The 10,999-nt window shown below is 52.6% G+C and overlaps 1 protein-coding gene and 1 long non-coding RNA gene across 4 annotated transcripts in view; both read right to left on the bottom strand.

The window, feature by feature from the left end:
- Positions 1 to 10,651, bottom strand: part of PDCD6 (programmed cell death 6) — a 41,430-nt gene extending 30,779 nt beyond the window's left edge. For 2 of the 3 annotated variants that reach the window (XM_017868354.1, XM_017868355.1), the window contains exons 1-2: positions 10,434 to 10,642; positions 9,399 to 9,460 (exon numbers count right to left, since the gene is read on the bottom strand). In XM_017868354.1, the coding sequence (XP_017723843.1) occupies positions 9,399 to 9,460; positions 10,434 to 10,534 (163 nt within the window). In that variant the 5' untranslated portion in view covers positions 10,535 to 10,642. Of the gene's footprint in view, positions 1 to 9,398; positions 9,461 to 10,433 lie in introns of all 3 variants that reach the window. The other variant, XM_017868356.1, reaches the window with a different exon arrangement.
- Positions 6,264 to 9,385, bottom strand: LOC108527210 (uncharacterized). The gene is made up of 2 exons (XR_001884739.1): positions 9,110 to 9,385; positions 6,264 to 7,019 (listed from the first exon to the last, which is right to left on the bottom strand). It is a non-coding gene; the product is annotated as an uncharacterized LOC108527210 (long non-coding RNA).
- Positions 10,652 to 10,999: the final 348 nt, after the last annotated feature.

Here is a 10,999-nt window from a genome sequence, read left to right as displayed (position 1 = left end):
CGGCCCTCAAACTGGAACATCAGCTCCCCGCTGGGTCTCCAGCTGCACGGCCCTCAAACTGGAACATCGGCTCAGCCCTGGGCTCCAGCTGCACAGCCCTCAAACTGGAACAGGAGCTGCCCCACCGAGTTCAAACTGTTCCAGTTTGAGGTCTGTGCAGCTGGAGACCTGGCGGGCAGCTGACATTCCAGTTTGAGCGCCATGCAGCTGGAGACTCGGGGGTAGCTGATGTTGCAGTTTGAGGGCCGTGCAGCTGGACACATGGCAAGAAAGCTGATGTTCTAGTTTGAGAACCGTGCAGCTGCAGACCAGGTGGGGAGCCAGTGTTCCAGTTTGAGAGCCGTGTAGCTGGAGACCCTACAGGCAGCTGATGTTCCAGTTTGAGGGCCGTGCAACTGGAGACCAGGAGGGGAGCTGATGTTCCAGTTTGATGTTCCCCCCCGGGTCTCCAGGTGCACGGCCCTCATACTGGAACATCAGTTCCCTGCCCAGGCTCCAGCTACACGGCCCTGAAACTAAAACATCAGTTCTCCCCCGTGTCTCCAGCTGCACCGCCCTCAAACTGGAACATCTGCTCCCCATCAGGTCTCGAGCTGCACGGCCCTGCAACTGGAATATCAGCTCCCCGCCGGGTCTCCAGCTGCACGGCCCTCAAATTGGAACATCAGCTCAGCCCTGGCTCCAGCTGCATGGCCCTCAAACTGGAACATCGGCTCCCCGCGGATCTATAGCAGCACGGCCTCAAACTGGAACATCAGCTCCCTGCCAGGTATCCTGCTTCATGGCCCTAAAAATGGAACATTAGCTCCCCGTAGGGTCTCCAGCTGCATGGCCCTTAAAACTGGAACATCGGCTCCCCCGCGGGTCTCCAGATGCACAGCCCTCAAACTGGAACATCGGCTCCCCCCGGATCTACAGCAGCACGGCCTCAAACTGGAACATCAGCTTCCCGCCGGGTCTCCAGCTGCACGGCCCTCAAACTGGAACATCGGCTCCCCCTCAGGTCTCCAGCTGCACGGCCCTCAAACTGGGACATGAGCTCCTCCTCAGGTCTCCAGCTGCACGGCCCTCAAACTGGGACATGAGCTCCTCTCCAGTTGCGGAACACTAATACTAGAAAAATGCCAGCTCCTCCTGGGTTCTACAGCTGCGCGACCCTCAAACTAAAGAAACACCAGCTCCTCTCTGGGTCTGCAGCTGCGTGAACCTCAAACTAGATCACCTCTCCCCCTGGATCTCCAGCTCCACGACCCTCACAGAGGAACAGCCACACCGGCTCCTTCACTGTCTTCCGCTCCACAACCTAAGACATCAGTGGCAGCACCAGCTCCTCCGTGGACCTCCAGCTCAACGACTCTCAGACTTAAAAGGCAGCGTCGGCTCCTCCCCAAGGCTCCAGCTCCACCACCCTCAGATTTGAACAGCGGTAGCACCAGCTCCTGTCCGGGTCTTCAGCCCCACAACCCTCCCTGAACAATCCCTTCTCACGAAATTCAGCAGTCAAGAAAACTGCAGGCGAAGTAAATGAATAAATGTTTTGTTTTCAAATCGATGTATCTTTTATGTTCATGAGTTAACTTTTCTACTTTCCATTAACCTTGCAATCTACTTAAGTCCAATGTGAGACAGAAACACATCAGTTGAAATGACATTTGAAGACTTAGAAATATTTTTAATATAATCAACACACAGCCGTAGACGCGATCTTTTTTCTCTCTGCCTGTGCAGAAGTCTTGTGAAAATTCAAACTATGAATTTACTTTGTTGAGATTCCCAGAATACACATTAATCCCGAATGTTACTCCCCTTCTTAAAATCTTTTAACACGTTCCCATCACCCGAGCATAAATGCCGGCTCCCATTCACAGCCCAAGGTGTCCAGCATGGCCCTGCTGCCCTCTGCCCTGGTCTGTGGACTCCCCTCTTACATGCCAGCACCCATCTATATCCTACAGTGCCCAGCACGGCCCTGCCCTCTACCCTGGCCTATGGTCTTCACTCTGGTGCCCAGCCCGGCCCTCCACCCCACTGTCCTGGCTTATGATCTCCCCTCTTAAATGCCAGCTCCCATCCACAGCCCACAGTGCCCAGCACGGCCCTGCCCTCTGCTCTGGCCTAAGGTCTCTCCCCTCTGCCATTCCCTTCCTGCCAGACAGGCCTCTGTCAGTGCCCCAAACCACAGAGGCTCAGGCCTGACTCCGGACCTTTCCCCTGCTGTGCCCTCTACCTGGGGTGCCTTTCCCGGGCTCCACATCCTCCTCTTAACTCACTCAGCTCCAGCCTGCTGGTTGCCCCTCAGGTGGATGAACACACGGTGTCCTCCCGCCCCACTGGCCTTGGCACAGGCTCTTCTCTGTGCCAGACACACTCCCCCTCTCACTATTGGGGTTTACTCTCTAAACACCATTCATCCTTGGAGTCTCCACTGAAATATCGCTCCCTGCCCACCCCTCACTGGGACTTAACCTTGGTTAGGTTGACAACCCATCTCCTGACTCCAGGAAGCCAGATGCCATCCTACCACTTGGAACACCCCCATTGCCACATTTTGCACACCCGTGATTATTGTGTTAGGTTGGTGCAGAAGTCATCGAGGTTTTTGCTATTACTGTTAACGAACTGCAGCACCGGCTCCTCCCCCTTTTTTTTTTGTCATTACTTTTAATGACTGCTGCCTCAACCTATTAGAATCATTTATATTTATCTATCTATCCATCATCTGCCTTCCCCTCTAGAAAGGAAGCTCTATCAGAATAGAGGCCAAATCTACTCAAATCACTCCAGCTTCCCAGCACACTGTTTGTCAATAATCATTTCCCGACTGACAGAAATGCCGTCACTGTTGCTGGGATGAGGCACACGACACGCCCCTTTGAAAGCCACTGTCATGGACAGTTAGCATTTGCTCTTCACTCCTGCACCTGTGGCATGGCTGGGCTTAGGCTGATCTAGTCTGGGCTTGACTCCAGGCTGAGCATGGGAACCATGTGTGCTCCACACGCCTCTCATCCTGCAGCCAGAGCCGCTGTTCCCCAGGGCACGCACATCTCATGGGGAAAATCAAGAGCCTTAGAGGGCAGGCCTGGCAGTGCCCGCACATTCCAGGCTTCTGCTTGTGCTGTGTCTGTGCAAATCTCGTTGGCAGAAAAGCAAGTCACCCAGCCACAAGCAACACCCACGGGATGGATAAGTCCGTCCACCCTCCCTCGGGCCCTGGCTAGGCTGCAGCTGCGAGCTGTGTCACACTCTTACCGGGGGAGTGAAAAATTGAGGCCCAACATTAAATCACCCACGGCAAGAAATGTCGGCCTCTGTGTCCCCACACTGGAATCATTCTTCACCAGCGGGTTCACCTGAGCTGACTTCCTTTTGCAATGGTGTCTGCAGGTTTAGCCCAATGCTGTTCCCCGTGGAGGAGAGAGAAGCCTCAGTGGGCCTCTGTCTGTTGGGAAGAACAAGATATTAGCTTGGCGCAAAACCACCACAAGCCCCAGGGGGCCCACGCCCCGTGGGACAGGAGAGGGGCAGAGAACTGTGGGAACTCAGGAAAGCTTGCGTCCCCAGCCTCTCCGTGTTCCCAACCCCTCCCCTGTGTCCCCAGCACCCTCCCCTGTGTCCCCAGCCCTCTCCCCTGCTTGCCTCATCTCTGCTTTCTTTTTTTCATTTTCTTTCTTTTTTTTGAGACAGGGTCTGGCTTTGTCACCCAGGCTGGAGTGCAATGGCACGATCTCGGCTTACTGCAACCTTCACCTCCTGGGCTGAAGCAATTCTCTCTCCTCAGCCTCCCCAGTAGCTGGGACTACAGATGCCTGCCACCACACCCAGCTAATTTTTTTTTTTTTTTGGTAGAGACAGGATTTGCCATGTTGCCCAGGCTGGTCTCAAATTCCTGAGCTCAAGTAATCCTCCCACCTCAGCCTCCCAAAATGCTTGGATTACAGGCATGAGCCACTGAGTCCAGCCTGCTTTATTTTTCTTTACAGTACTTGGAACCTTCTAATGTACTAAGGACACATGTATTTTCTCTCTTTTTCGTCTTCCCTAGAACAGGAGCTTAACGTGGGCAGGTGTTTCTGTTGATCTCATTTATCACCCTATCCCCAGTGCCTGGAACAGTATCTGGCACATGAATGGTGTGTTCTAAATAAATATTTTTAACAGATAACTAAATGAAATATCCTACAAGAGAAAGCTAGAATCTGGAACTCACCCATCAACAGAACCTAAAAGCCAAAGACCTTTAGCCTGTCTCCGCCTCTGAACACACCCAACCCCGGAGGAGCCAGCAGAGGAAAAACAGGAACAAAGGTGGGGAAGGGAGCAGGTGGCGCCCACCAAGTAAGGACCCCTGAGGCTTAGGCCAAACCTGAGCTGGAGAAGAGACTAGGAACTGGGTGTGAGATTAAAGTTTAGATTTGTCTGGCCTGGATTTTGTAACACCTAAACAAGGGTTATTCCATTTTTTTTGGTTTTTTGTTTTTTTTGAGATAGAGTCTCACTGTCCCCCAGGATGGAGTGCAGTGGCACGATCTCAGCTCACTGCAACCTCTGCCTCCCTGATTCAAGTGATTCTCATGCCTCAGCCTCCCAGGTAGCTGGGATTACAGGCGCACACCACCATTCCCGACTAATTTTGCATTTTTAGTAGAGATGAGGTTTCACCATATTGGCCCCCTGGCTCATGCCTATAATCCCAGCACTGTGGGAGGCCGAGGCAGGCAGATAATGAGGTCAGGAGATCGAGACCATCCTAGCTAACACAGTGAAACCCCGTCTCTACTAAAAATACAAAAATTTAGCTGGGCGTGGTGGCAGGCGCCTGTAGTCCCAGCTACTCAGGAGGTTGAGGCAGGAGAATCGCTTGAACCCCGGACGTGGAGGCTGCAGTGAGCCAAGATTGTGCCACTGCACTCCAGCCTGGGTGACAAAGCGAGCCTCCGTCTCAAAAACAAACAAAAAAAACCTTCAAAAGAATGTAAGAATTATTATTTTTTAAAGTACAGTTTTAAAAATACAGTCCCTTACAAATACATCAGTGTTATATTAAGGCAAACCTACCTCAGAAGCACAAAGTTAGTTTCTTACAATTCCAAGAAATACGTGAATGTTTAAAAAAAAAAATACCCAAACACCCGAAAGGGATCGAACTCAAGATAGTTTGTAACATTTTATTGCAAAAAGAAAGGCAGAGAACAGTCTTCTTCTTCATACCTGTTTACCACAGACCTCCCTGAGAGCAGTAATTTTTAGCAGCTCTCCTGTGCAAACAAGTCTCATCAAGGAATCAGTGTATGGGCCACAAATACCTTCTCAGTGCAGTTTTACCTACAATACAAACACTCAGAAGCACAAATTTAACTGAAGTGAGAAACCAGGCCATTTTGTAGCTTCAGTTTTTCTACCAGTAATATATTAATTTCTTGAAATAGCCTAATAATTTAGTTCTACTATCAAAACAGAAGTCCAATCTGGGAGAACAATTATTATAGAAGTCACACTAATTTCAATCACATTAGTAGACGAATTCATATTAGTATAGGCTGAGGCTGAGGCGGGAGGATCGCTTGAGCCTAGGAGTTTGAGACCAGCCTGGGAAAGACAGTGAGACTCCATCTCTAATTATGTTTTTATATAAAGAAATTCAGAGAGGAGAAGGAAGCGGATTGATATGTGCCTGTCCAAAGACAAATTTTGTGTGCCTGTACATACAACCCAACTATGAACCTTCCTTCACGCAGCTCACAATCCAGTAGCGAGAGGGAACTACGAAAACACGAGACCCCACGATGAGGAAAAAGGTGCGCATCAAAGAAAAGAAAAATGCTGCGATGACCCAATGGCAGGAACAGCATCCACTTCCTGTGTTTTTTTGAGATAGGGTTTCGCTCTGTCTCCCAGGCTGGAGTGCAGTGGCTTGATCTCAGCTCAATGCAGCCTCAACCTCCCAGGCTCAAGTGATCTTCCCATCTCAGCCTCCCAAGTAGCTGGGACTATAGGCGTGCACCACCACACTTGGTTCATTTTGTTGACTTTTTGGAGAAACAGGGTCTCACAATGTTGCCAAGGCTGGCATCCTGAAGGGCGGGTGGGGCTTCATCCTACAGAGATGAAAGGCAGAAGAAGCTCAGAGCCCAAAGCAAAGGGGTTGGGGACAAGGCATCCAGAACAGTGGCTCGGCTGAGACATCCAGTAGGATGCCAGCAGGCAGAGGTGTGGTGGAAAACACAGGGCCACAGGGTGAATGCTCACATGTGAAGACAAACCACCACAGAACACGACAGAAACACGGTGCACTAAATCAGTCTTCAAATCGCAGCCCTGCAACTTGAGAGCTACCACAGGCAACCGGAAAGGGAGCACGAACAGCACCGCCCACTGCCTGAGGCTGTGAGACGTCCAGAAACCTGCGCTTACTAATGACCTGCCTTATTCCAGAAGGAACTCAGGAAACACAAAGACACAGTACAGCAAAATACAGTAAATGTTAACCATGTTGGCTGAGGAGAAAGTGAAGAGGTCTAAGACTCTGTCATAAAGTTTACCTCCACTCTAAACTCTCATTACTGGCGAGCCGCCAACTGGACTTTAAATTTTCTAGCAGCTAAATTGAAGAGGAAGCTGTAATCAGGTAAACGGTTTATAAGATGCAAACGAAACAGAACAGCCACCACAGCTGCTGAGAACACACTGCAGCTCCAGCTCCAGGGAGGAACAGGGCGGCCATCTCCTGCGGCTGCCCCGCAGCAGGCGTGTGAGCCCCAAAGCCAGCGTCCCTCAGGGTGGACAGTGACTACGGGCTTCATGGGGCCACATGCCGCCAGCACAAGCTGAGGAAATCTCCCAGGGCAATTCAAGGAACAGGGCCTCACAATGTTGCCCAGGCTGGTCTCAAACTCCTGTGCTCAAGTGATTCCCCTGCCTCAGCCTCCCAAAGTGTTGGGAGGTCAGGCGTGAGCCACTGCACCTGGCCCGGCAGGCACTTTAGAGAAGAGGACTTTGCATCCTGAAGGGTACGTGGGCTTCATCCTACAGAGATGAAAGGCAGAGGAAGCTCAGAGCCCAAGGTAAAGGGGGGTGCCTAAGCAAAGTGACTCCATTGGGAACACAGTGAGAAATCCCGACACACAGCTTGGGTTAAGCCAGACACTGATTTCAAAGTATCTCAGGAATGGTGGACTCAGCACCCCTCAGGCAATTCTCTCTCTCAAGCAGGCTCCTAGTAGATATTTGGTAGCAGCTAAAATCAACATTATGTTCTGACAGATACTTGCTGATGGTTAAAGAGCTATATATGCTTTGAGGACCAGCTGAAGTGGGGCAGGACTAACACCCTCTGGTGAAAATACGGGAACCCAAACACACAAGTCAGAGCAGGAGGTGTCTGCCCCCACTCCCAAACAATAATACTGACCCTGGATTTGGGTTAAGTGCCTAGCCCAGCATGTGAGTGTTCAGTAAGTGGAAACCATCATCACTATCATTAGGTAACGGAAAACCATCAAAGCTTTGAGCGGGCTTGTTGGCCAAGAACACTGGTCGTGTATAGCCACTGCTAATAATCGCAGCTGACAGTCGCTGAGCACTTGCTCCGTGCCAGGATCACGGGAAGCAGCTCGCATGCATTTCCTCAATATTCCCTCCCAGTAACGGTGAGGACACAAAACTGGTAGAGCCAGGACTGGAATCCAGGCAGGCCCCAAAACACTCCAGGGGAGCCTGCCAAGGTGGGCAGACTTTCATGCTAATGAGGTCCAGTGTTTGACCACCATTCCTAGGTGAGCAAGTTTAACAGAAAACCTAAAACCAAACCTAAAATCTAAAAACTTGAGCAAATGCATAAAAAGCAGGCTGTTAAAATGGATCATAAACCTTGCATCACTCACTGGAAAACCACTCAAAATAAATGTCTCTGCGACATGGCCTCTGGGGAGGGCACTCTGTGTGGCTCGTACCACCCTGGTGACAAATCACTTGAACCTGGGTGGTCATCGGACCACATTTCACAGATGATGCACAGAGCCATCTGCATCCACTGTGGTCAACATTTAGGACGTTTTAAGCTAAGATTTGCCAAATTGTAGCCTACTGGATTCCAGGTTCTCTTCACATCTTTTTCTAGTAGCCATGTCTTGCACTTCCCAAGTATAAATGAACTGAGATGCAAATAGAAAAAAGGATTTAAGAATAATGAAAAGAGAAAAATCAAGAAAGCACAATCACTAGTGTAGAGATAACAGAATTTCTGAATTCCCTGAAAACAATCTATATAAATGCACGTGAAATAATACACCAGCATCTGTGGCCCACACGTCACATATCAGGAACTGATGTCAGAATATAAGGTAAACATGTTACTCTGAAAACACAAATCCTCACAAATCATTAGGCAGTAAGGCTGAATCCAGCATCCCCCCATGCACAGTGCAGTGAGGCAGTGTTCGGCAGCCGTAATGCTCCCCGCGTCCCAGTCCAGTCTCTGGCAACATCAGGTACTTCCCACTAATAACGAGGAGCCTTTCAACATTTTCACAATATCTCAAAACTGAACCCTTTTCTAGCTTAAATGGCACGGACCTGGAAAGGCAAACTATACACAGATTCAGAAAAGATGACTGCCCCGAGGGATTACAGAAAAAGCAGCATTCAGGTGTACAATGAAGTAAAATGTGTCCAATGATACCGCAGGGGAGGGGGATCAATTGAGCTGAAACCGGCAAGAACTAACTGCAGGGAGCTCACAACACCTAAGACCCGGATTTCCCGCTGCCTGAACGCCCAGTATTCGCACACTGATAAGAACTTCCCCTGCCAGCGCCTCCAACACCCCCAATCCTTTCCCCAGGAATGCAGTCCCCGTTTCTGCGGCTCCTGTAACAGCCACATTCCCACACAAGTGCTGCCTGACCTCCCTAAGCCCTCCAACAATCACCCCCCCAATGCCCTCGAAGGTCTATTCAGAGAAGTCATCAAGATGCAGTCACCGAGGAAATTCAAGGACCTCCAACTTACCAAAAGGCTTCCGGCTGTACAGAGCTAAGCTTCTTATTCCCCTCCTAAACCTACAACCTAGTTTTCACTTCTCAAGAAGCCTTTCCTTGTGCTCATGCACGCAGTTGTTAGCCGGCTTGGTGAGGCACTCCAAGCAGTAACAGCGGCAGCCACAACATAAACCAGAAGCATCTCCACCATGAAGCAGTAATAATACTTTGTCCTAATGATCCCTTTGTCCTTGGAAAATGAACTTCAGAAAGAAAGTTATCCACTGCAAGCAGAGCAGGCTTCTGGGTCCGGACCCAGGTCCCACTGGCCCACTCAGCGGCTTCTCGGTCCGGACCCAGGTCCCACTGGCCCACTCAGCGGCTTCTCGGTCCGGACCCAGGTCCCACTGGCCCACTCACCGTTGGAGAGAGCTTGCTGAAGCTCGGTGTCCGATATCACTCCACTCCTGTCTTTATCAACCCTACAACATCAAGAAGACCAAATAAGCTGGCGATCCAAAGTTCAGGAAAAGCAAAACAAACGTCTCCTGTCAACCCTGCACCGACTCTGGAAGGATCGGAGCCTCCTGGAACCTCCGCCTCTCCCATCCCGCGGAGGAGGGCAGGTGAATCAAGGAAGTGCCCCACGAGCCCACGTCCAAGCGTTGTCTTCCCCTAAGAGGCCAATCATCTTTCTCTCTTAATCCTTCCCTTCCTTCCTCTCCTGGCCTGTCTGAATTCACATTTGCACCAGTTTCCCTTTTTCACAAACAAGATTCCCCCAGATAACTAAGGCATTCCCTGGCCACGAGTCACTACAGTTTCGGTCATTCATTCAGCGGAAAAGCGACCCGGGACAGAAGGCGCCGCCGTAAAGGTCACCTGCCCCGAGCAGACGCCAGGTCGCTGCTGCTTCCTTGGCTGCTGACACTTCAACAGCGCCCAGACAGTCTGTCTCTGCTTTCCCCGAACACGCACCCCTGGAGACCCTCCACCTGGCGGCTCTTGAGGCGAGAAAAAGGGCCTAGCCCAGGAGCCGGCGGCCGCGACCTCGGGTCTGCAGCGGCGCACTCTGCACCTCTGGAAGGGCCCAACGCACAGCACAGGGACCGGGCAGGAGGCGGGGGCGGCCACAGGAGACCCACAGGGGACGGGGGAGACCGCAGGGGACCCGGCAGGGGACCGGGGCGGCCGCGTCCGTCGGTCGGGGCAGGGGTCGGGGGCGGCAGCAGCGGGGGTCGGGGCAGGGAACGGGGGAGGCCGCGGGGGTCGGGGCAGGGAACGGGGGAGGCCGCGGCGGTCGGGGCAGGAGACGGGGGAGGCCGCGGGGGACCCGACAGGGGACGGAGGAGGCCGCGGGGGAACCGGCAGTGAACCGGGTCTGCGGCGGTGGGGGCAGGGGTCGGGGAAGACCGCAGCGGAGGCGGGAGGTGCTGGGGCGGTGCCAGGCCGCACCTCTGGAAGACGTTCCACAGAAAGCTCTGGTCCGGCAGCGCCGCGCCCGCAGCAGGCCCTGGGCCGGCCCCGGGGCCGGGGCGGTAGGAGTAGGCGGCCATGGGCCAACGCGCGCGGCTGGGCTGAGGCGCCTACGGAGACGTGAGACCTCTCAGGGCGACTCCGCTTCCGGCTCTGCCGGGGGCAGGGCCTGGCGTTACCTCCACTTCCGGGGGCGCAGGAAATGCGTGTTCTCCGGGATGGTCACGGGGTCCCGCGCGGCCAATCCCCTCGCAGCTCAGTTGCCAAGCAACGCCCTGGCGCCTGCGGGGTCTGTGCGGTCCGGGGCGCCTGGAGAAAGCCAGAGCTCTGGAGCAGGCTACCTGCTACCGGTGCTGGGAAGGCGCTTGGAGAAAATGTCCGGCTCCGCGACCCGGGACGGGAAGTGATGGGGCAGGGAGTTAGTTTGCCTTTCAGTTCTTGTATAAAAAGAAGTTTTTTTTTTTTTTTGACACGGAGTCTCGCTCTGTCACCCAGGCTGGAGTGCAGTGGCCAGATCTCAGCTCACTGCAAGCTCCGCCTCCCGG

This window comes from Rhinopithecus bieti, unplaced genomic scaffold, assembly GCF_001698545.2.
Source record: "Rhinopithecus bieti isolate Rb0 unplaced genomic scaffold, ASM169854v2 scaffold_2453, whole genome shotgun sequence".
Classification (NCBI taxonomy): domain Eukaryota; kingdom Metazoa; phylum Chordata; class Mammalia; order Primates; family Cercopithecidae; genus Rhinopithecus; species Rhinopithecus bieti.
This window is presented reverse-complemented; position numbering and strand designations above follow the sequence as displayed.